The 26,083-nt window shown below is 43.5% G+C and overlaps 1 protein-coding gene across 3 annotated transcripts in view; it reads right to left on the minus strand.

The window, feature by feature from the left end:
* The window catches only part of EPB41L4A (erythrocyte membrane protein band 4.1 like 4A), a 131,782-nt gene that overhangs the window by 6,568 nt on the left and 99,131 nt on the right, over positions 1 to 26,083 (minus strand). Inside the window, exons 14-18 of one of the 3 annotated variants that reach the window (XM_065663151.1) lie at positions 25,613 to 25,726; positions 24,784 to 24,837; positions 23,995 to 24,042; positions 15,811 to 15,888; positions 4,994 to 5,113 (exon numbers count right to left, since the gene is read on the minus strand). In XM_065663151.1, coding sequence (XP_065519223.1) covers positions 4,994 to 5,113; positions 15,811 to 15,888; positions 23,995 to 24,042; positions 24,784 to 24,837; positions 25,613 to 25,726 — 414 coding nt within the window. The remainder of the gene's footprint in view (positions 1 to 4,993; positions 5,114 to 15,810; positions 15,889 to 23,994; positions 24,043 to 24,783; positions 24,838 to 25,612; positions 25,727 to 26,083) is intronic. The other 2 variants (XM_065663152.1, XM_065663153.1) reach the window with 2 other exon arrangements.

Genomic DNA, 26,083 nt, shown 5'->3' on the forward strand with positions numbered 1-26,083 from the left:
CATTTATCTTTGTGATATCCAGGACAAAAAAACAATTACGAAAAAGCTAAACCAGCAACCACATACACTCCTGCACACACATAGTTTGGAAAGTATTTCATTCACAAATACCCAAAATTTTAACTTCCCTGATGCAGATATAAAGATGCCTGCAGACATAAAGCAAGCCTGAATGGCATACCTGACATTTTCCACTGAATTACAGAAGACAGTGTATCCAAACTGGACTCCCTTTATTTTTATTTCTGTTACCCTATTTTATTGCAAGGTTGATGTAAAACCATCACCATTGCTGAAGCTGCACCTAGAATTCACTAAACCCCATGGAGAGTAATTGATGAAATGAGCATTTTACACAGGGGCAGGGACTACATTTGCATGGAGAGATCTTTAGTAACTCTTTTTATCAGGATTATATAAACTCAGTGTCAACGGCTAGGCTGGTCCACACCGTCTGAGATGTGAGGTATGCAACTTCTAGAGATTCAGCATACCTAAATGCTCCCACTGAAGTCACATGTTTCTCAAAGAAATTCTCAAAGATTCTTACATCATCAGATCATACAGCTTGCTTTTCTTTCCTTGAACATATTCAAAGATGCTTTTGGAGCGACTATAATCCGAATTTAAACAAAGACCAAGGAGGATAGAAGAGTTCTGCATTTTAACATCATTAAATTTGCTTTACCTTGCCCAGAGACAGCCACATCAGAAATTATTCCAAAATGCTACCACTAACAATTTCACTGTTTTCTTATTTCACTGTTACTATGTTTGTCTCATTTCCAAATTTAAGCCTCAGAATATTGTTCAGACACATTTATATTGCAGTACATGTTTTACAGTTGGTATAAAGGCAGACCATTTAGGGATGGTAACATATTTGTGTTGGTTTTGTTGTGATTTTTTTCTTAATTTTACAGGTGCAGAAGTACTGGGAGATTGGTGTACTGCTTTATAAATCATAGAATCATAGAACAGTTAGTACTGGAAAGGACCTTAAGATCATCAAGTTCCAATCCCACTGCCATGGGCAAGGACACGACACACTAAACCATGTCACCCAAGACTCTGTCCAACCTGGCCTTGAACATTGCCAGGGATGGAGCATTCACAACTTCCTTGGGCAACCTGTTCCAGCACCTCACCACCCTCACAGTAAAGAACTTCTTCCTTACATCTAACCTGAACTTCCCCTGTTTGAGTATGAACCCATTACCCTTTGTCCTATCGTTACAGTCCCTGATGAAAAGTCCCACTCCGACATCCTTTTAGGCCCCCTTCAGATACTGGTAGGCTGCTATGAGGTGTTCACACAGCCTTCTCTTCTCCAGGCTCAACAGCCGCAGCTTCCTCAGCCTATCTTCATACGGGATGTGCTCCAGTCCCCTGACCATCCTTGTGGCCCTCCTCTGGACTTGCTCCAACAGCTCCATGTCCTTTTTATGTTGAGGACATCAGAACTGTACACGGTACTGCAAGTGAAGTCTCATGAGAGCAGAGCAGAGGGGCAGGATCACCTCCTTCGACACTCCTTTTGATGCAGCCTAGGATACGGTTGGCTTTCTAGGCTGCAAGCACACACTGAAGCCTGCTCATGTTCAGTTTCTCATCAGCCAACACCCCCAAGTCCTTCTCCACAGGGCTGCTCCGAATCTCTTCTCTGCCCAACCTGTAACTGTGCCTGGAACTACCCTGACGCAGGTGTAGGACCTCACACTTGGCCTGGTTGAACTTCATGAGGTTGGCATTGGCCCACCTCACAAGCATGTCAAGGTCCCTCCAGATGGCATTCCCTCCCTCCAGAAAGAAGCAGAAGGATGAGCAATCACCTTACATTTGTAAATCCCTAGTGGGACTAATACGAACTAATCCATAAACTTTTCAGCCTCCAAGGTAGGGATAGCTTTCCAGGCAGCATAAAACAGCTGCCCGAGATGATTCCCTTGATGGATGCTCTCTGTTCCAACTGCTCAGGTACGCATGACAGAAACAGATACAGCCACAAGTAGCTTGAAGTCTTATTTTTCTCAGCATTCAGAGCTTTTTATGGCTTTGTGTGTTTGTATTTATTATAATGTATTTAGTTTTCTCTGATTTTTCAGAGATTTTCTCTCCTTCTCCCTTCCTGCATTTACTTCTCTCTTTCTTACATCCATCCATGCTGATTTTAGCTGCCTGATACTGTAGCATGGTATGCAGTGGCATTTAACAGCATTTTCCACTCCCAGTTTTGAACTGATTTCTCCTTACATTCGACCATCTGCTCACAAAACAGCAGCTGCATAGCCCGCATTTACCCTGGGGCTAGTAATATAGGCATCCTCTTCTGGGGTTGAATAATCAGGCAGGGGGGAATGCAAAAAGTCCCTAAAAAATGCCAGCTTCTCTATGGAAGCTTTGTAATGCTTACAAGCTCTAGTTTGCCTGAAGGAAGCAAAGGCTCAAGGTCATTCCCAAATCCAGGATCCACACAAAACAGGGTGTTGTGCCCACCACTGACTCAGCTGATCAGCTCCCAGCTTTTATTTATTCATGAAAATACAACAGTTCAGCATGTGGCCTCTCATTAGATTCTCTACTGCGCAAGAATACTTGTGGGAATTTCCAGTAAGTGATGAGTCTCCAGGGTTTTTTCTTGTTTGTTTGGTTTTATTACATTTGCATATACTCAAACAACTCTACACATAAATAAAGCCTACATTACTTTTTGTGTCTGCATCTGCTCCCTTATTAATATTTCAGTTTGAGTCACGAATGCTAAATCTAAATAGCCATGGAATTTTAATAGTCATTCATCTTAGCTAAAAAAAAAAAGCCCTTTGGCTACACAGATGTTTTACATGAATTCTTGAAAACAAACCCTGTAGAACTAGAAATGGGAGCTCTCTCAATTTGCTGATTCCTTTAAGAGAAAGGAAGGTCAAATTCCGGTCAAATGTTTTTATTCCTGAGACCAACGAAACACCACCTCCCCACCACCACTGATTAATATTACTCGGTATCAAACAAACAAATGCTCTGTGTCAGGTACAAGTAACAAATAGGCATTACTTCATGCTTGCAAACAGAACCTCTAGTTAACCTGACTGCACTAAGGAACTTAATGTGAAAGACTTATCTGTATTAAAACAAAGGTTTTATATCAATCATTAAATGTGCAAATTGAAATGACCACATGACCAGATTTAAAACCAAAAGCAACCATACCCTACACCCTAGGGAATCACATTTCACTTCCCTCAAACCTGCATCCAGTCATGCAAGCAAACAAGCCAAACTAAAATTAAGTACATAAATTAAATTAAATATAACCTACTGCAGGTTAACAGTTAAATGCCTTTTACTAAAGTTTTTTAAAGCACTTTGAAAGGAATTCTAATTTTGCTTTTTTTAGTTCCTGCTTGCACTTATTAAGGATATGTGCCACACCTGGGAGGTTTAGGCTTATTTCATTGTTTTGGTTTTGCTTTTAAACTGAAGAGAAACAAAAAGAAAGAATATATTCATCACTAACACAATAGAGAAAAGAAATGAGAAGCCATCCAAATCTTCAGGATTTCACTTCTTTCCTTCTTCTAGGGTCTTTCTTTCTCAATTAAGATGCTACACATTTATGTTTTTCCTAATAGCTTGAATAAAAATTTGCTCTGAGCATCATCACTCTGGAAAATAAAAGCCATTTCATAAATTAGGTTGCTGTAAGAGGCAGCCCATGCTGCCTAAGTAATGAAATTTACTTGGTTTATGGGTATAAATTTAGTCTATTATTAACTGAGTAAATTTTCTAGCTTATAGCACTTTCTGTATACAGTAAAAAAAAGGTAAATTTCACTTAATCAGCTATATTTTTGTGGATTACCTACAAGTGAGCTTTAATATTCCTGATTTTTAGTAATATATCATTGTACTATTACAACTAATAACATTTGACTTTTGTGCAGCTAAAAGTGAACAAGTCAGTGTACAAAGCCAGTTAAAGAAAAAATTTCAACATTTGGAACTTTAATGGCAAATTCTATTTCTCATAAAAGAATGAAAACTGTACACTATGAAACTGGAGACAGAAATGAGTTCTAGCAACTCAGGCAACTAAAACCAGAATTCAAGTAGATTTTAATACTGGAAACTTCAGTACTATTACAGACAGCAGTGGTGGAGGGAGCTTCAAAGGCTCCCTTTTGCCATCTCTCCTAGTACCTCATAGCTTCTTCCTGGCACTCTTCAACATCACCTGCCCTGCCCTACTCCGCCTGCCAGGCACACTGATGCTGGAGCTGCTCTGGATGGTTGCTTGGATGGCAGATTAGGCTGGACACAAACATGATAAAGAACAGTATGCCCCAGAAACATGCCAGTAGAAGAAAAATACAAATTAAAAGAAACCAGAATTTTTCTTAGTTTGAGAAAACTGATTTTAGAAGCTGACAATTTCACCATGTCAAAAGCACTGTCAATAGGAATAGAACTGCCTGGAAGCACAGCTCCATCACAGAAATCCTGACAACAGAATGCAATACATCACTGTCTGCTGCCTGTCAAAGGTAATTTGACATCAAAACATCAGAAGCTGGTCTCATCTGGAAGAATACTGCAGACATTCTATGAGTAAACAAAGTGTGTGTGCATTTCACAAAAATGCCTGCACCTATCACGCAAAATCTCAGTGTTTTCACAGACTTGCTGCCCAGAAGAGGGGAATCCTTGTCTTCATTACCAAAAACCATCCAGGACTCCACCAAAGGTGATGGAGAGAGCTCCTGACCCGCTCTATGACAAAGCTCTTCCTGCATTATCTCTTCTTGCCCTGAAATTCAAATCACTAAACAGAGAGCGACCACAAAGACAAATCTGCTAATGTGAAAATACGCCAAGTGAAAGCCTCTATTCCTCAGTGGCTAAGAGTCACCACCACACTGGAGATACTCCTCCTGCTTTTTAACATGTCACAGCGGCCTTAATTTTCACATCAAAGAGGACAAGGATTACATACGAACGAGATCTGTGCCTGGATCGCCGGTAGGTTGGGTCTGCCGGGTTTTTCTCCTTTTCTCGCCGTAACACAGCTTCCCACTGTGGAGCTGAGTCAACCATGTCATTCTCTTGCCGTAATCTAGAAAAAAAAGATTCCATGAGTTTAGTCTGAGGTCTCTGAGAAGCAATGGGGATTTTTCTCCCCAGCTCCTGCAATGCAATACTTTAACTTCATCTTGCTAAATTTTTAATTGGTGTTCCCAAACTAAATTAAAATGTAAGAACTTCTATCAAAGAAAACTCACCGATTTGTTATTTATAAACAGCACAAATGAAAAATGAAATAATCCAGGCCTTCAAGGACAGGATTACAACCTGTATTGTCTTCCCAGCCCAAGCCAAACATCTAGAATTTTTTTCCCAATTACATGTTCCAGCCCACCTCATCTACAGCAAGTGTAAGCCCCACATCACAACACAAACCTCTTCTGATACTGCTTTTCAAAATATTTTGTTGCAGCATGTACCTTCCTAGGATCCAGAGAAAGTTCCCCAGGGATGCCCTTGGCAAGTTCCTGCTCAGAGAAAGCATTCCCTTCACCTGATTTGCATCAAAGCCCAGAATGCACACATATCTCCCTGCCTGACCCAGGCATACATAATCCTTCTGCCTCCCTTCTGCACTGTGCCCCTATGGATTTGGCCCCTGAGTTTGCTTGTGTGCTTCTAAACTACGTGATATTGCTTCTATTGCTGCTTTTTTTTTTTATTTTATTTTATTTTATTTTATTTTATTTTATTTAACCCATGAATTCACTATTGGAATTCAGTACAGAATAAACCAAATGTCAAAATCCCATGAATACGGCATGTTTGTTAGCAGGCTAAAGTAACTCTACAGTGACACAACCAGTCAGGCCAACTGACACACCAATGTTTGGCCATTCAAAGCTATATAGATGATCCAAAGTTTTGAGGCTACAGATACAAGTGGGCTGATAAAGTGTTAAGTTGGAACAAATGGATATGCTTGATCAAAAAAATGGAAGACCCGGGGAATTACAGTCCAGTCAGTCTCACCTCTGTGCCTGGTAAAATCTTGGAGCACGTTCTCCTGGACAGCATGCTAAAGGACATGAAAAACAACAAGGTGCTTGGTGACAGCCAGCATGGCTTCACTAAGGGGAAATCCTGCCTGACCAATTTGGTGGCCTTCTATGATGGGGCTACAGAACTGATGGATAAGGGTAAAGCAGTTGATGTCATCTACCTGGACTTGTGCAAAGCGTTTGACACTGCACCACACCACATCCTTCTCTCTAAATTAGAGAGATATCAATTTGATGGATGGACCACTCGGTGGATAAAGAACTGGCTGGATGGCCGCACACAAAGAGTTGTGGTCAATGGCTCGATGTCCAGCTGGAGACCGGTAACAAGTGGCGTCCCTCAGGGATCGGTGTTGGGACCGGTCTTGTTTAACATCTTCATCGCTGACAAGGACAGTGGGATTGAGTGCGCCCTCAGCAAGTTTGCCAATGACACCAAGCTGTGTGGTCCGGTTGATATGCTGGAGGGAAGGGATGCCATACAGAGGGACCCTGACACGCTTGTGAGGTGGGCTGATGCCAACCTTATGAAGTTCAACCATGACAAGTGCAAGGTCCTACACCTGGGTTGGAGCAATCCCAGGCACGGCTACAGATTGGGCAAAGAAGAGATTCAGAGCGGCCCTGCAGAGAAGGACTTGGGGGGGCTGGTCGATGAGAAAATGAACGTGGGCCAGCAGTGTGCGCTCGCAGCCCAGAAAGCCAACCGTATCCTGGGATGCATCAAAAGGAGCGTGACCAGCAGGTCGAAAGAAGTGATCCTACCCCTCTACTCTGCTCTTGTGAGGCCTCCCTTGGAGTATTGTGTGCAGTTCTGGTGTCCTCAACATAAAAAGGACATGAAACTGTTGGAACAAGTCCAGAGGAGGGCCACGAGGATGCTCAGGGGACTGGAGCACCTCCCATATGAAGAAAGGCTGACGAAGTTGGGGCTGTTGAGCCTGCAGAAGAGAAGGCTGCGTGGAGACCTCATAGCAGCCTTCCAGTACCTGAAGGGGGCCTCTAGGGATGCTGGGGAGGGACTCTTCGTCAGGGACTGTAGTGACAGGACAAGGGGTAATGGTTAAAACTTTAACAGGGGAAGTTTAGATTGGATATAAGGGGGAAATTCTTTCCTGTTAGGGTGGTGAGGCACTGGAATGGCTTGCCCAGGGAGGTTGTGAGTGCTCCATCCCTGGCAGTGTTCAAGGCCAGGTTGGATGAAGCCTTGTGTGGGATGGTTTAGTGTGAGGTGTCCCTGCCCATGGCAGGGGGGTTGGAACTAGATGATCTTGAGGTCCTTTCCAACCCTAACTATTCTATGATTCTATGATTCTATCACAGCAGTGAACTTAGAATTCAGAAGGGATTTAGAAACAACCCTGGAAAGTATCACTCCACATGTGGGTTCTCTGATAGGATGGTATGACTCGCATCCTGAAGAAGTCAGAGTAGCTTAACAAAACCAGGAAGACTGATAGGTAAAACAAACAAGCCAAAAGAGATAAAGGAATTACACAGGAGACATGACTGATGCAAAATGCAAACCATGATGTTGTTGCTCTTCACTATGTATATACCTTTCTCCTTGAGTTTTGAACTGTACCAGGCTAATCTGGCTACATGCACTGCTGCTTTTCATTTAGTAAGATCTTCTCTCACAAGCAGAATGAATTTTGAGCTGTATCCACAGCTACTGTAAATGGCCACAACTCTAACAAATGGTACTAAGCAACTGGAGCAACATGAGGTTTTGATTTGTAAGCAAGTCTTTTTAAACCTGCAATCTGGTGACAGGGATTAACATAAACTTCCATCTAAGAATTTGGTAGAAGATTTCACACAGCAACGAGTAATCAATTGTGATTTTTATCCCAAATAATCCAATTTGTGGAGACAGCAAGCATCCCACATGGAATAAAACACATCCAGATGCCTTTCACATAGAGCAGTCACTTGCACAGAAAAAGGACGTGCAGCTGTCAGACCAGCGCTGCTGCTGCAGGTGGTGGGTCTGCCTGCTTGCCATAACCTTGCCCAATCTCTCCCAAACTACAGTTTTAGCAGACAGCTCTGCTCTGAATTTAGATTCTTGCCATAAAATAACCAAGAGCTACTCATTCTTCTCAGGAAACCCAGACAATGTAGCAGAGCACAAGGTCTATACTCTGGCACAGAGCACATGAAACCCTGCACCTCCGGATTTGAAGACACACTTCCAAGCTCAACCACAAATGACCTTTCCTTAGAAGAGTAAACACATCATTGCTGCTCCAGTTCATCCATGTCGATTAGCATACACTGCTGCATGGCAAGCATAGTACTTAGCAACACATTCATTTATCCCCAAGTACTTCATGTTTCTACTCTGCCTCCTTTCTTCTACTTGTAACATTCAACAGTATTTATCATTGTTATTTATTTCTTTAGTGTAAGCAAAATACCAGAAATCTAATACATAGAGTGGCACGGCACCTATTAAAACAAGCAGTGTCATGACGTTCAAAGTACTGTTGTAGCACAACAGAACTCTACCAGATGGAGGTATATATATATATATATAAAAAAAAAAAAAAAGCAATCATTTTGCAGCTGAAAAGAAAGGTACTGTGCTTACATTTAACAATATAAGGATGATTAAGGTAACACAATATCTGCATAAAGCACATTATTTAGATGTAATGATCAAATCATAACAATAATGGAGCAAAATCTTTAGCTCTTTGACAACTGAGAGGACAAAAAAAAAAAAAAAGGAAAGAATTTGTATTTTATGCGCATCACAACTTTTCCTTTTATTCTTTTCACTTTTTTCTCCCACAAAGGAACAAGTTGATTTATGCCTTATAGAAAAATCCACATCCCTGCTACTGGCATGTGAAACAAAGCCAGTTGACATTAAAAGGTATCACAACGATAAATCAGCATTATTTCCGGGAAGACTTCATGGTAAAATGCTAAGTCATAAGACTATCATCACTCATCAGTTGACTTAGAGATGTTTTTTTCCCCATTTCCGGTGATATGACAGCAAGCTACATCTATACAACGATAAATCCTCTTAAGACTTGATTCTTGAAACCTCATTCAAAATATCTGAGTGTAAAGTTATAATTTAGGTACAAAGTACAACAATGAGGGGCTTGTTGGGGATGTGAAGGTCAAAGGAAGTCTTGGCCAGAATTCAGATGCTGGAATTCAGGACCCTGAGAGCTGAGAGGAGGGCAAAAAAAACCAGTTACAACCTGGACTTCAGGAGAACAAGCTGTGGCCTCTTCAAAGATCTGCTTGGAAAAGTCCAGTGGGATCAGGCCCTGGAGTGAAAAGGAGCCTGAGAAGTCTGGTTAATATTCAAGGATCACCTCCTCCAAGCTCAAGAGAAGGCTAACCCAGTAAGGAGAAGTCAGGCAAATATGCCAGGAGGGCTGCATGGGTGAACAAGGAGCTCCTGGCAAAACTCAGACACAAAAAGGAAGCAGACAGAATGTGGAATCACAGAATCACAGAATCACAGAATCCCAAGGGTTGGAAGGGACCTAAAAAGATCATCTAGTCCAACCCCCCTGCAAGAGCAGGGTAACCTACAGTACATCACACAGGAACTTGTCCAGGCGGGCCTTGAATATCTCCAGTGTAGGAGACTCCACAACCCCCCTGGGCAACCTGTTCCAGTGCTCTGTCACTCTTACAGTAAAGAAGTTCTTCCTGATGTTAACGTGGAACTTCCTATGCTCCAGTTTACACCCATTGCCCCTTGTCCTATCACTGGATATCACTGAAAAAAGCCTAGTTCCATCATCCTGACACCTACCCTTCACATATTTGTAAACATTGATGAGGTCACCCCTCAGTCTCCTCTTTTGCAAGCTAAAGAGACCCAGCTCCCTCAGCCTCTCCTCATAAGGGAGATGTTCCACTCCCTTAATCATCTTTGTGGCTCTGCACTGGACTCCTTCAAGCAATTCCCTGTCCTTCTTGAACAGAGGGGCCCAGAACTGGACGCAATATTCCAGATGCGGCCTCACCAAGGCTGAGTAGAGGGGGACGAGAACCTCTCTTGACCTACTAACCACTCCCTTTCTAATGCACCCTAAGATGCCATTTGCCTTCTTGGCCACAAGAGCACATTGCTGGCTCATGGTCATCCTCCTATCCACCAGGACCCCCAGGTCCCTTTCCCCTTCACTACTTTCCAGCAGGTCAACCCCCAACCTGTACTGGTACATGGGGTTGTTCTTCCCCAGATGCAAGACTCTACACTTGCCCTTGTTAAATTTCATCAAGTTTCTCCCCGCCCAACTCTAGCCTGTCCAGGTCTCGCTGAATGGCAGCACAGTCCTCTGGTGTGTCAGCCACTCCTCCCAGTTTTGTGTCATCAGCAAACTTGCTGAGGGTGCACTCAGTTCCCTCATCCAGGTCATTGATGAAAATATTAAACAGCACCGGTCCCAGCACCGACCCCTGAGGAACTCCACTAGTCACAGACCTCCAGCTAGATTCTGCGCCACTGACCACAACTCTCTGCCTTCTTCCTTTCAACCAGTTCTCGATCCACCTCACTACTTGATCGTCAAGCCCATACTTCTTTAGCTTATCTATGAGGATGCTGTGGGAGACAGTATCAAATGCCTTACTGAAATCAAGAAAAACTACATCTACCGCTCTACCATCATCCCTCCACCTAGTCACTTCCTCATAGAAGGCTATAAGGTTGGTCATACATGACTTCCCCCTCATAAAACCATGTTGGCTGTTCTTAATGACCCCCTCATCCTTGATATGCCTAGTGATGGAGTCAAGAATAAGTTGTTCCATCATCTTTCCAGGGATGGAGGTAAGGCTGACCGGTCTATAATTACCCGGGTCCTCCTTCTTGCCCTTCTTATAGATTGGTGTGACCTTTGCCATGCGCCAATCCTCAGGCACCTCGCCCGTTTCCCACGACTTACCAAAGATGATGGAAAGTGGCCTAGCAATGACCTCCGCCAGCTCCCTCAGCACCCGTGGGTGCATTCCATCCGGACCCATCGATTTACAGATGTTCAGTTTGCATAGCTGATCCCTAACCCAATCCTCATCTACCAAAGCAAACTCCTCCTTTGTCCTGACTCCTTCTGGGGCTATAGAAATCCGGGGCCCTCGGCGAGAGTCTGCAGGAGTAAAGACAGAGGCAAAGAAGGCATTCAGCACCTCTGCCTTCTTTATATCCTCTGTCTCCAAGGTACCCACTTCGTTCAGCAGTGGGCCTATATTGCCTCTTGTGTTAGTTTTATTTGCTATGTATTTGAAGAAACCCTTTCTATTGTCTTTAACCCGACTAGCAAGATTGAGTTCCAAGGAGGCCTTAGCTGTCCTAATTGCCTCCCTACATCCTCTAACAACTGTCCTATATTCCTCCCAAGCGGCCAGCCCCTCCTTACATAATCCATAGATTCTCCTTTTCCACTTGAGTTTGCCCAGCAGCTCCCTGTTTAACCACGCCGGTCTCCTAGATCCCTTACTTGACTTCCTACTCATTGGGACGCTCCAATCCTGAGCTTGGAAGAAGCGGTCCTTGAATGCTAACCAACTATCTTGAGCCCCTTTACCGCCTAGTACACTTTCCCATGAGACTTCCCTTAGCAGTTGACTGAAGAGGCCAAAGTTGGCCCCTCGGAAATCCAGAACTGCGGCTTTGCTAGGTATTCTATTCCTCCCACACAGGATCCTAAACTCCACCATCTCATGGTCACTGCAGCCAAGGCTGCCATGAAGCAAGACAGGTAATGTGTGCTGAATATAGAAACATTGCCTGAGCATGCAGAGATGAGGTTAGGAAAGCTAAAGCCCAAATGAAATTGAATCTGGCCAAGGATGTCAAAGGCAACAAACAGGGCTTCCAAAAACAGACAGATGACAAAAGAAAGGATAGGGCCTTCAGTAATCTCAGGTCCCAGAGACCATCAGGAAGGTCTCGAGCAAGGAGGATATAACCTTGGTGGAAGAGGATCAGGTCAAGGAAGACTTAAGCAAACTGGGCATACGTAAATTAGTGGGCCCATGTGTGCAGAGGAGCTTGCTGATGTTGCAAGGCCTCTCTCAGTGATCTCTAAATGATCATGGTGATTGACAGAGGTGCTCAAAGACTAGAGGAAAGCAAAAGTCGCTCTTGTCTTCAAAGACAGCATGAAGGAGCAGCCAGGGAACTACAGGTTGGTCAGCCTCACCTTGATCTCCAGAAATCCTGGAAACCCCTTCCAGGAACACGAAGGCCAAGAAAGTAACCAGGAATAGTAAGCATGGATTTACCAACTTGAAAAGCTTTTACGACAAAATGACTGGCTTGGTAGATGAGGGGAGATCAGTGGATATTGTCTACCATGACTTCAGGAAGGCTTCTGATCTTTCCACAAGATCCTCATAGAGAAGCTGCTGAAGTAAGGGCTAGATGAACAGACAGTGAGGTGCACTGAAAACTGGCTGAACAGCCAGACTCAGAGGAAGGTGATCTGTAGCATATAGTTTGGCTGGAGCCAGTAACTAGGGGTGTACCCCAGGGGTCAATACTGAGTCCAGTCCTGATGAACATCTTCATTAATGATCTGGATGATGGACAGACCCTCAGCAAGTCTGCAGATGACGCCAAACTGGGCTGATACACCAGAGGGTTGTGCAGTCATCCAGAGGGACTTGGACAGGCTGGAGAAATGGGCTGACAGGAACCTCATGCAGTTCAACAAGGGGAAGAGTAAAGTCCTACAGCTCAGGGGGAGGAAGAGCCCCAGGCACCAGGATATGCTGGGGGCTGCTCAGCAGAAAAGCAGCTTGGCAGAAAGAGACCTGGGCATCCCAGGAGATACCAAGTTGAACATGGGCCAGCAATTTGCCCTTCCTGCAAAGAAGGTGTTTGGTATTCTGAGAAGCCTTGGGCAAATTATTGCCAGTAGATCAAGGGAGATGATCTTTCTGTTCCTACTCAGAGCTGGTGAGGCGAAATCTGGTGTGCTGGGTCTGGTGCTGTTTTCTCAGAACAAGACAGACATGGACACAATGGACAGAGTACAGCAAAGGGCCACCAAGATGATGAAGTGACTGGAGCATCTCTTCTAGGAGGAAAGGTCAAGAGAGCTGGGGCTGTTCAACCTGGGGAAGAGAATGATCAGGCAAGATCCTGCAGGGAGGGAGCAAAGGGGATGGAGCCAGGCATTTTTCAGTGGTGTCCAGAGATAGGACAAGAGGCAATGGGCACACACTGAAACACAGGAGGTTTCCTCTGAACATCATGAAACACTTTTTCACTGTGAGTTACCAAGTAGTGGCACAAATTGCTCAGAGAGGCAGTGAAGTCTCCCTCCTTGGAGACAATTCAACAACCATCTGGGAATGGTCCTAGGCAACTGGCTCTGGGTGACGTGCTTCAGTAAGGGGTTGGACCAGATGACATCCAGACAACTCTGCCAATCTCAACCATTCAATCATTCTGTGATTCTAATCAGATGGATCTTTAAAGAGAAGTCAAGCAGAAGTGCTGCAGCACACAGTCTACTAGTTTAATATATTTTTATCCATACAATAAACTTTGACCAAAGCTTTTAAGAAAGCAGATACATTTCTTCTACGATTGAAATATGCACATCATAGGTTCTTCTTAAATTTCATGTGAACATCTGCTTAGGATAAAACACTCATACGAAGTAAAGAGTTTCTCCCTAACCTTTTTCCAGTGTTGTACTTTCAGAAGTTCTCACCTGCCTTTCTATTTTTCTCTGGTAATTGTTTGTTTGGGTATCTTTTCTTCTGATAAATACTGATCTTTGCTCACTTGGACAATACATTCTATTGTTCTATAATCAGAAGCAGGTTCTTTTCGGTAATGTGGGTATTCAGTCATTTTATTCCAATAAAACAATACACCTTTGTGTCTGCTTGTGCCAGAGATCTGATTATCATACTGGGAAATAAATTAGTATTCATCTATGCAACAGGCAAAACTTGAGTAACAGCAGTCATTATATTGTCCCATTTAACCCTGTTAGACCTGGTTCACCTCTGCAAACAGAAAAGCTATTCAGTGTGTGTGCCCTTTCAGCTTATTATATTCCTGCTTTAGCAGCTAACAAAATGCAGAAATGTATTATGACTGGTAGGTTTCCTGCACCTGATAGCAAGCAACAAGTTTCAGACTTCCAGATCATTTAGTGCTTGTTTACTTTAACACTTATAATGACTTTCTAGCTGGCCAACTAACCACTGTAACATCAGTATTTTTTATGTATCCTACATTTCTGAAAATGTGTAAAATATAGAAACAATCCACACAAATTTATTTTTCTTCTTTTTAAACACTTTTCCGTAAGGTGAGGAAGGGTTGGTAGAGGCCTCTCTTCAGAAAATTATAAGCAGTACTTAATCCTTCTTACAACTCAACATTTATATTGCAAGAAACCCTTAAAGAAATTCTTGTGGTCAGTCTCTAATTTTCTTCGCTTGCTTGTGGAGCAAACTGAACAGGAAATTTAAATGAAATTTCAATGAAATAACCTGGCAATAGCGTTCTAAGGGAAAGGAATACAAGATACTATTTACGCACTCATAACTGACACTATACTCAGCATTTCTTTCAGCTTCAGAGATCACCTAGAAAACAGATCTTCCTTGCACACTAGGTTATTGTTAACTGATTACCTCACAAGATTGTGCTCTAATTTAAGTACACTTCAAAGAAATCTCATGGCTCAGATATACTTTATACCACCTCATTTGAATGTCACTATGATTTTTTTAGCATCTCAAACCACTACACATCATGCTTAAAATAGTATTATACTGCGTACTTCTGCAGCACTATCTAGCAAATAATTATTTATATGAGTTTTCAGCTATCTGAAAATCAGGTATCACTCATAGTACTGCATGTGAGGCAACACAAAACTGTGGCAGCTTTTGAAAACAGCTTCTTAGAAAAACTGCCTTAAAAAATTCCTCTTTTGTCCAGTGACATTTATCTTATGCTCTATTTCTGTGATATGAAGAAACATTATGTGCTTTTTAAAAAATACATTTTCATAAATAATTCTCCGGTGCAACATAAATTTTTCTGATTTAAAAGAATTTTTATTATACAATAAATCAGGTTTTGTAGATAACTTTTATGATGTAACAGTTACGATAACTTTCTCATATCAGCAGTAAGAAAAATAGAATGTAAATAAAATAGAATCTAAACCCCAAAACTTGCTTGCATCACTTGATATTAAATCTTGCTGTTCTATAAAAAGTTGATGGTATTTGCATTTTGAGTTTAGGCCTACACTTTACATTATGGAAAATAAAAATATTTATACCATTAAAAGCTTGTATTTAAAATTAACACAGAGTTTCAGATCCATTAAAATATTTTTACTATTCTCCTCAAAAGCTTATTTTCTGCTTAAGTTCTGCACTTGAAATTTTTGAGTATATGCTGTGAATATGTTGTCATGAGCATTATCCACTTTATTTGCAGTAATATTGCAAGTCTTTTGTAAATGTGTCCCATATTTGCAGTTCATTAATGAGTTCTTCCCAAGAAGCAGGAGGGTATGCATTCATTGCATACACCCATGATGTTTATGAATTTTGGCAATTACCTCTCTTCTTATTCAAAAAAGGACCTTAACCTGCCTCAGGAGGATTGTACACATATAATACATGTTAGAATTCTATCTCAGAAAAGTCCATCTCCATTTGTTTGCATTTCATATCTCTGACTAAAATGTATAAAGCTTACCTGTTTCTTTTCTTCCGATGCTCTCTGTTAGAATTTTCTGATTCACTGCCACTGCTGGTGTTACAGCGAGATCGTGATCTGGAGAGGAGGAAAGCAACATCTCAAGATTAATTTACATAGTAATATCAAAGGTTGTGTTTCTAAACAAGGAACGAGCAACAGTGGAAAGACATTACTAGGAAAAACAGAATTAAAAGTCTCCTGAGGGCTTGTCTGCACCTGAAAGTCATATTATCTTTTTCTCATTAACTGATTGGGAATAACTGCCTTGAAAGTAGTGTGCCCAGAGTACAGTGTCAGTCAAGTGCTATTTCCCATCATTGCACTGCATTTTCATTTGTTTTATTTTATCTCTCAGCATCCTTTGTGTATATGCACAGTGAAATGTTTCTCTGAGGTGTGAAATCTTTCATCTTTAAGCTGTATGCATTCTAGCTTTTTTCTTGTAGCACACTGTGGGCCATCCAACAGAAACAATACAGTAAACCTGGTTTTGCAGGCAAAATAAAATGCTTATCAGATCTGTCTTTTTCTATTCAATTTCCATCTGGCTTCTAGTTAAGTTCATATAATTTTTCAAATGTCAGGCAGTATGGAAGAAAACCCAGCTAAGACTGCGACTGAAGTGCACACACTGGCAGGTATTTACCAGCACAGCTTTGGAATGACTTGATGCATAGCTACAGAGATGGTGGGTCACATGAGGAAAAAGAAAAGCAGTTACTTCTGTATCACCTCTGACTGTGGAGCTTCAAATGGTTAGGTGACATTTATGGCTCTGATTATTTATTGGGACTGGTGGAACAGAGCAGTGCTAGAGTTCAAGAAGAGAATGGGCATATGCCTACCTATAGATAAACTCCTCTCAGCAGAAGAAAGTGCCTGGCCACTACTATGTCAGACCCTTAAATCCCTGATTGCCACTGATGAACATTTTGAAGCCGACAGACCAGCTGTCAAGGCTCTGGACCTAGAAAACAGGATTCTGTTACTGTACTGCACTGTTGAGCTCAGTCCTAAAAAATGGTACTCTCATCAAAACCTGGTTTGGACCATTCTTTAGAGTAACTACGGTCTATGAATGCCCTCAAAGAAAGACATGTTTGCGATGCTGACGGCCCAGCTGATTAATGGGGAAACCTGACCAATACTGACATGTGTTGGCCTAGAAGGATTTAGGATGTCAAGACTTATGATTGGTGATGGGTTTGCTGCAGCTGAAAACAGAAATCTTCTTCTGAGGTCTCTGGGGGTGAAATAGGAGATAGAAGGGGATAACTCCTGATGCTGCTGTCAGACACTTTTGTGTGCCTCCTGCTCTTTGATTAGACACTTTAAGAGAACAGATTTGTCAAACTACACTCCAAACAAGCTGAGAAGTGAATGCATTTCATTAGGTATAGCTAACAGGTAATGGGAAGCATTTCATTAAGAGGTTGAAGGCTACTGATAAGCACCTGCTTACAGCATGTTCTAACACTTTGGGGAGAAGAGCCCAAATAGGATGAGAAAAGACAAAAAAGACTTCCTAGACAACAGAGTAGCAGCAGCAGGGACCTCCCCTGAGTGTCCTATCTGGTCAGGGACATATCACTCTAGCCTCTGTGTCCGAAAATAGGACACTGTTATAGAAGTCTGACACAGCTGAGAGTCTCGTAATTTTTCCCATAATACAAATTATGGTTGATTTTATCAAATTGCTGTCATTACATGCCTCAGCCTATGGAGTCCAGACTCCCCCCTCTCCTACACGAGAAAATCATTAACTCAAATAGCTTTCATTAAAACAGAATAATAGGACAACTTAAACTTAGGAAAATAATTTCAACCTAGCTTGTCTGAAGGGAATAGGCTTGGAAAAGTAAAATTTCCCCAGAGGAGAAGCAGAAACCTCTACCCATTCCCAAATCTCATCGTTCATAATCTAAGACTACTGAAAGGCTCAGGACAGTCAATTTCCCAGGTAAAAATGCACAGTTTTGGATTAAGCTGAAAGTGGGGATAAGAAAGACACATTTTACTCCAGCAAAATGTAACCCCAAAGGAAGAAAGAGGATTCAAAGACAGTGTCCAAGTGACTGCCTGAAGCACATTCAGAGTAATAGATGCCCTAGAACTACAACAGACCTTACATGCCCCAAAGGATACATTTTTTTCCCTCCTAGTCTCATCAGATGTTTAATAAATATTTCACTAATCTTGAATCTAAGGTCATGCAAGCGACACCGTTCTTTCACACTTCCAGGTCATCAGAGTGACTCTGTTCTTTTACATTTCTCAGTTCTCCACTATTTTCCTAGTCTGATTTAAGCAATTTATTCCTTAAGATATCAAGGCAGTAAAAAACACACCATTGCAGGAGAAGTGGAAGATAAAATATCTTGTTTGTTCAAATTAAAGAGAAGCCTTCATCTAGCTTTTTAGGAATGGAAATCTAACCCACCTTTTGGATAACGCACAACAAATTACTTTGTGCTCCCTGTCAGGAAAGCACCTGTTGGGAGACAGAAGGGCTGCTGAGCTGTCAGCTGAGTGGCAGCTGCTCATGTTGGCTGTCAGAATATTATCTTTCAGGGAGTATTAAACAACAGCTTTTACTCAACCAAATAAAACACCAAAAATCAGAACAAAGGTGGTTAGGTGACACCTAACTCAGGTGCAAGAACAAGTGAGGTCCAACAGAGCGGGACGAGGCAGTTTGCACAGCAGAGCAGGCAAACAGAGCGAGACGAGGCAGTCTGCGCTGCAGTTCGCGTGAGCAGGCGAGCTGGATGGGGAGCACCCGTCGTACGGCCAGGGCCCGGTCTCGAAGCTCTGCTCTGGCTGCCCCGGCGGTGGCCAGCGTAGGCACCCAGACAGAGCCGATGAGAGGGGAGGCTGCAGGGCAGAGCTTGGGGTGTAGAGGGTGCCTGCACTGGTCTGGTGAGGGAAAGGTGCACGATGGGCAGGGCTGCACTCAGTGCTCCTGGTGGAGGCCCTCCTGCAGCAGGTGGCTGAGCTGCAGAATGCTATTAGCGGGCTGCAAGATGCCAGGGTAGCTGAGAGGAAGCAGGGCTGCTTGCTGCAGGCCCAAACTGTGCAGGGGCCTCAAGCTTCCCCTCCAGCTCACGAAGGAAAGAAGGAGGCCACCAACCCGGGAAGTTGGGAATTAGTGACAAAGAAAAATAACAAAAGAAGGAGGAAAAGGACAATTAAAGGCAAGGGGCTTCCTCCTAAATCTGTTGTCCCCACACAGAACCACTTTGCTGTCCTGCAGGAGGCTAATGAGGAAACGCACTTGCACCACAAACAGCCGTATTATGCATGGGTAAAGATCTCTACTGGTGCTACAAAGAAAAAGCGGCGGGTCGTAGTAATAGGGGACTCTACTTTGAAAGGGACGGAAACACTCATCTGTCGGCCTGACCCCGTCTCGAGGGAGGTGTGCTGCCTACCAGGGGCACGGATCAGGGATGTTACAGAGAGGCTGCCTGCTCTAGTAAGTTCCACGGGGTATTACCCACTCCTGGTGATCCATGTGGGTGCTAGGGATATAGGTAGTAGTAGACTGGGGACCATAAAGAAAGACTACAGAGCCCTGGGAGAGGTGGTTAAGGGCTCTGGAGCTCAGATAGTCTTTTCGTCAATTCTCCAGGACACAGGGGAGGACCAACAAAAAGCTAGGAGGATTGGCCAGGTTAATAAATGGTTAAAAGGGTGGTGTTACAGTCAGGGGTTTGGGTTTCTTGAACACGGGACTGAAGTCTGTAGGCCAGGTCCAGTGGGGGCTGGTGGAGCTGGTCTGATGATAAAGAAGAGGAAGAGCAGTTTTGGTAGGAGGCTTGCCAGACTGGTCAAGGAGGCTTTAAACTAGATGTGTTGGGGGAGGGGGGCATCATTCCATCCCAACACACCCAGTCAGTTGCCAACACCTATAATAAATGCTCAGAGCAATGTAGATATATTCCAGCCGCTCCAGCCAACGAGCCGGCTTCATTTGGAGCTTGGCTCAGATGCTTCTATACAAATGCCCGTAGCATGGGGAACAAACAAGAGGAATTAGAGATGTGTGCACGTCTACAGGGATATGATATAATAGGCATCACAGAAACATGGTGGGATGGCTCCTATGACTGGAGTGTTGGAATGGAAGGTTACAGGCTCTTTAGAAAAGACAGGCCCGGCAGGCGGGGAGGGGGAGTTGCCCTTTATGCTAGGGATAGGCTGGAGAGTATGGAACTCTGTCTGGGGACAGGTGAGCAGTCAACAGAGAGTTTGTGGGTCAGGGTTAAAGGGAAAACAGCCATGGGAGACATTACTGTGGGGATCTGTTACAGGCCACCTGATCAAGGAGAACCTGTGGATGAAGCACTCTACAGACAGATAGGAAAAGCCTCACGCTCGCAGGCCCTTGTTCTCATGGGGGACTTCAACCACCCTGACATCTGTTGGAACGATGGCACTGCAGGGCACAAGCAATCCAGGAGGTTCCTCGATTGTGTGGAAGACAACTTCCTTCTGCAAGTAACAGAGGAGCCGACAAGGAGAGGTGCCATGCTTGACCTCGTGCTCACCAGCAGGGAAGGGCTCGTTGAGAATGTGGTGCTCCAGGGCAGCCTTGATGCAGTGATCACGAGATGGTCGAATTTGAGATCCCCAGGACAGTGAGGAGAGGGTGCAGCAAGCTCACTGCCCTGGACTTCAAAAGAGCAGACTTTGGCCTCTTCAGAAGCCTGCTTAGTAAGGTTCCATGGGATACAGCCCTGGAGGACAGGGCGGCCCAAGACTGTTGGTTGATATTCAAGGATCACCTGCTACAAGCTCAGGAGTGCTGCATCCCAACTAGAAGGAAGTGCAGCAGGAGGGCCAGGACACCTCCTTGGATGGATAAGGGGCTGCTAAGGAAAAAAAGAGGCTTATAAAAAATGGAAGCAAGGACACGAGGCCTGGGTAGAGTACAGGGATGTTGTCCGGGAAGCTAGGGACTAGGTTAGGAAAGCTAAGGCCCAGTTAGAATTAAACCTAGCCAGGGATGTTAAGGATAACAGGAAGAGATTCTGCAGGTACAGAGCAAACAAAAAAAAGACTAGGGACAACACAGGCCCCCTGAGGAAGCTTTCAGGAGAACTGGCTACACAGGATTTGGAGAAGGCTGAGGTTCTGAATGACTTCTTTGCCTTGGTCTTCACTGGCAAAGGCTCTGACTGCACCACCCATGTCTTAGAAGGCAGACGCAGGGACTGTGAGAATGAAGACCTTGGGATCACTCTAGGAGAGGATCTGGTTCGAGACCATCTTCAAAATCTGAACGCACACAAGTCTGTGGGACCTGATGAAATCCATCCGCGGGTCCTGAAGGAGCTGGCAAATGAAGTTGCTATGCCACTGGCTATCATATTTGAAAAATCCTGGCAGTCAGGTGAAGTTCCCGACGACTGGAAAAAGGGAAATATAACCCCCATTTTCAAGAAAAGGAAAATGGAAGACCCGGGGAATTACAGACCAGTCAGTCTCACCTCTGTGCCTGGAAAAATCTTGGAGCACATTCTCCTGGACAGCATGCTAAGGCACATGAAAAACAACAAGGTGCTTGGTGACAGCCAGCATGGCTTCACTAAGGGGAAATCCTGCCTGACCAATTTGGTGGCCTTCTATGATGGGGCTACAGAACTGATGGATAAGGGTAAAGCAGTTGATGTCATCTACCTGGACTTGTGCAAAGCGTTTGACACTGCCCCACACCACATCCTTCTCTCTAAATTAGAGAGATATCAATTTGATGGATGGACCACTCGGTGGATAAAGAACTGGCTGGATGGCCGCACACAAAGAGTTGTGGTCAATGGCTCGATGTCCAGCTGGAGACCGGTAACAAGTGGTGTCCCTCAGGGATCGGTGTTGGGACTGGTCTTGTTTAACATCTTCGTCGCTGACATGGACAGTGGGATTGAGTGCGCCCTCAGCAAGTTTGCCAATGACACCAAGCTGTGTGGTCCAGTTGATATGCTGGAAGGAAGGCATGCCATCCAGAGGGACCCTGACACGCTTGTGAGGTGGGCTGATGCCAACCTTATGAAGTTCAACCACGACAAGTGCAAGGTCCTACACCTGGGTTGGAGCAATCCCAGGCACAGCTACAGGCTGGGCAGCGAAGAGATTCAGAGCAGCCCTGCAGAGAAGGACTTAGGGGTGCTAGTCGATGAGAAAATGAATGTGGGCCGGCAGTGTGCGCCCGCAGCCCAGAAAGCCAACCGTATCCTGGGATGCATCAAAAGGAGCGTGACCAGCAGGTCGAAGGAGGTGATCCTGCCCCTCTACTCTGCTCTTGTGAGACCTCACCTGGAGTATTGTGTGCAGTTCTGGTGTCCTCAACATAAAAAGGACATGGAACTATTGGAACAAGTCCAGAGGAGGGCCACGAGGATGATCAGGGGACTGGAGCACCTCCCGTATGAAGACAGGCTGACGAAGTTGGGGCTGTTGAGCCTGTAGAAGAGAAGGCCGCGTGGAGACCTCATAGCAGCCTTCCAGTACCTGAAGGGGGCCTCTAGGGATGCTGGGGAGGGTCTCTTCATCAGGGACTGTAGTGACAGGACAAGGGGTAATGGGTTAAAACTTAAACAGGGGAAGTTTAGATTGGATATAAGGAGGAAATTCTTTCCTGTTAGGGTGGTGAGGCACTGGAATGGGTTGCCCAGGGGGGTTCTGAGTGCTCCATCCCTGGCAGTGTTCAAGGCCAGGTTGGATGAAGCCTTGTGTGTGATGGTTTAGTGTGAGGTGTCCCTTCCCATGGCAGGGGGGTTGGAACTAGATGATCTTGAGGTCCTTTCCAACCCTAACTATTCTATGATTCTATGATTCTATAATCCTGACCTCTGACAATTACAAAGCACCTTTCATCCTTTTTTCTTATGTTTTCTTGGTTATGTGATATATTTGATACTTTACATGTGCTACCTATACGGTTTGACGCAAGGAGCAGGAACTAGGAAAAGGCAGTTTAACAAGTGGCACAGAATAAATACAGTCCCAGATGGCTATGTCAACAGAGAAACAGTTGACAGAGAAGGCTCGCATTCTGGTGCAATCCTTTTCTGATTAAAAAGAGAGGAGAGTAGACAAATTGTGAGGAAGTGGAGAAGGTCTATTCCAATATACAACACCAAACCTGCAGCAGCCCCAGGCTTTGCGAAAAGGTCCCTTCCGAGCACTGTGTTTTCCACCTGAGATGCCTAACTAAATCCTCTCATGTGCTGGACATCTACCACAGGATTATCACTGGCAGCTTGTAACGGTGACATCCTTCAAAAAAAACAATCTGATATAAGAGGTGCAAAGTATGCAAGCACTTTCTCTGACTTCCTGTGATTGTCCCTGAGATGTTTGTGTCTCTACCAGAGCTCCTTTCCCATGCTGCAGCAGTGAATCAGATCCTGGGAGTGTCTCCTTTTCCTCACAAGCTTCTAGATACTCTTAACATAGATATGTACTGCACTGTTCCCTTTTCTCCAGCAGCCAGAGCAGGACCACAGGAGTAAGGACAGCTCAGAGCACAAAGTCAGCAGGCAGAGTCACGGCAAGCAGAATTGGCACTGGAGAACTCCCGATGCAGAAATCCATCAAAAGGTGAAGTTGTTGAAAGGCACACATGAATTCACAGAGACACTATTTTGAAACGTGACAACTAGTCAAGACTGCACAAGGAAAAAAAAAAAAAAACCCAGAAGCTTCAGAAAAGAGTTCAGCAAAAAAAAATGTGCAAGACAGTAAGAACACCATAACAAGTTGCATATGCCTCTGCACCTACCTTATACAGGACAATTAATCTCAAATGATAGCACACTTGCTTTCAAAACAGGTTAATTAGAAGTGGACTGGGAGGCTAAAGAACTCAACACAAAATCACAGACACAAAATCCAAAAGCTAAAACTTTTGGAATTGACCTTTAAGTTGCAGAAATTTACACAAATTGGTTCTAGCACGGTGTAACAACAATGTGCAAGGCAGCTTGGAGGAATCTGTGCTACAGAGTATTTTAGCAAAAGCAAGATAGGAAAGAAAACAATACATGGCCAGAATACAACAAGCCTTTTAAAAATTCAATATGGTAGAGAGGGAACAAAGGAAGGGAGGGAATGCAGGGAACTAAAATATGATTAGTACCTTTGCTATCATTTCATGGCTGCTATACATTATATATTTACCTTCTCCTTTGCTTTAAATATGAATCTTCGCCACTGTTTTGATTTCTCCTGTGACATTAAGGAGGTTTTAATGAAACACCACTGGGTCACTTAATACAAATACACAACACCCATCTTAAAAAAAAAAAAAAAAAGGAGAAAACAAACACCAAAATTTTACCAAAGTCTGCCTTCATTATTTAAGGCAGAGAAAAGGCATGTGCTTGTTTTAAAATTAAAATCTCTATAGTAAATTGTAAAGGCGATCCCATTCAAACTCTCTTTGCAAACCTCTGACTTGTAAGGTTAAGCATAGTATGCTGACCTTTAGAGCTTCCTACTGTTTCCAGCATAGCAAAGCCTGATGTTTTCCCTCTTAATTCCAGTAAAAAGTGCATAAACAACATGGCTATTTTTATTAAACAGTTGGAAAAGGAACGTGCGTTAATAAAACCAAGATTCAGGAAGACATAATTAGGTTAGAATCTACCTACTATTGTCAGTCTTCACTGTCTCACATATGAGATAAGACTTTAAAAACCATATTGTTGGTGTGGTGGCCCAAGAGAAAATTTGCTGTTGGTATGACCACATGTCCACTGAGTAGACCAGCCAAATGCAATTCCCGGATGATAAACACTTTGCATCTCAAAAAATTTCCTACTACATAGTGCACAAACACTGTTCTTGGTACAAGACAGCTCTGCACCACACATGCCTATTCCTTTGTTTTGACAAAGCCCAGTAAGCCCTCACAATAAGCTAGCAATGAAAGAAAACCCATTCAGGAAACACATTGCTATTACTTACAAGGGCTCTGTCCAACAGGGTAAATTAGCATAACTCTGTTGACCTAAGAGAGAGCTACAGTGATTTTAACTTAGGCAAGAGGTCACAAAGCATACAACACAGGTGAGTTTCTTCACTCCTGTCCTAGACAGCTCATGGCAGATAAAAGGTCTGGAGCAGCACAGAAACATGACGAATATAAACGCTCCACATCAAACTAGATTTCCTCACAGACACGGCACCATCAGAGACCTCTTTTTTGGCTTTGAAAGCCAAACAGATGATCACTTCATAGATATCAGAAGGAGATACAACTCCCGAGGTGCTGGCTTGAAGGGGACTAGGAGACTGCAATGAATATGGCAGAGTAGCTATGCTTGCTATACTTCACAACAGATCGCAGCATCAGATTACCTCATCAATGACAGCAGCTCATTCATTTAATCTCCGCTGCACCTGCAGCAAAGCAACGTACTTAGAATACTGCTCTATATTAGAAGCTCATTGTCAAGCAAGCAACATTCATCCATTCTTTCCTTCACCAGGGAAAACCAGCTGCAGCAACTGAAAGGACTGTGCACGTGCCAATAATGCAATTTCTCATATGTTAACAATATTTTCCTGGTACCCAGAACAGCACAGAAGCAAAAAGCCTACCTTTTCAAAAGCAGATCTGGTATTCTTGGTCAAGTTTTTGTTGGGTTGTTGGGTTTTTTTTGGATTAACAACCGGCCTTATAATACCCTTCTTCCTAGGACCCAGCTGTGTCTCCAAGAACATTTACTGAACACAGAGACTGCAGGATTTCTATTGTGAGAAGCTAACAGTTAATTAACCCCAGTGCTCTTACCTCCTCCGGACCGGCTGCTCAGACTCGTTCTCACTGCCACCTGATGGGTTGCGCCGCCGAGAGTAAGGAAATTTTGGTGATTTACTGCGGTCGCTAGGTGAATTATACAGCCCACTAGGGTTAAAAAGGAAGAGCAAACAGTTGGCTTCAAAACTTCCAGGACAGTTAGGACAGGTAACTGAGATCCAGACTACATAAATGAGAAGACTCAAACACATATGCAAATACAGATGGTACTGCTTTCCAGCAAGAAGCATTTTACATTGAACCTTGAAAATGTAGAACAGAGACCTCTTAGCATTGCAAAGCCAACAGCTCTAAGCTTACAAAATACGTAACAAAGTACATATATTCTTTTAGCATAATAAAATTTCTGTGCTTCAGAATTCCAACCCCGAATTAGGCAATCAAATGTACCTCTATTCTTTCTGTTTTCCGTGCGTATAAATATGAAAATGGTATTCCCATCAT

The sequence above is a fragment of the Lathamus discolor genome, chromosome Z (genome assembly GCF_037157495.1).
Source record: "Lathamus discolor isolate bLatDis1 chromosome Z, bLatDis1.hap1, whole genome shotgun sequence".
Lineage (NCBI taxonomy): Eukaryota > Metazoa > Chordata > Aves > Psittaciformes > Psittacidae > Lathamus > Lathamus discolor.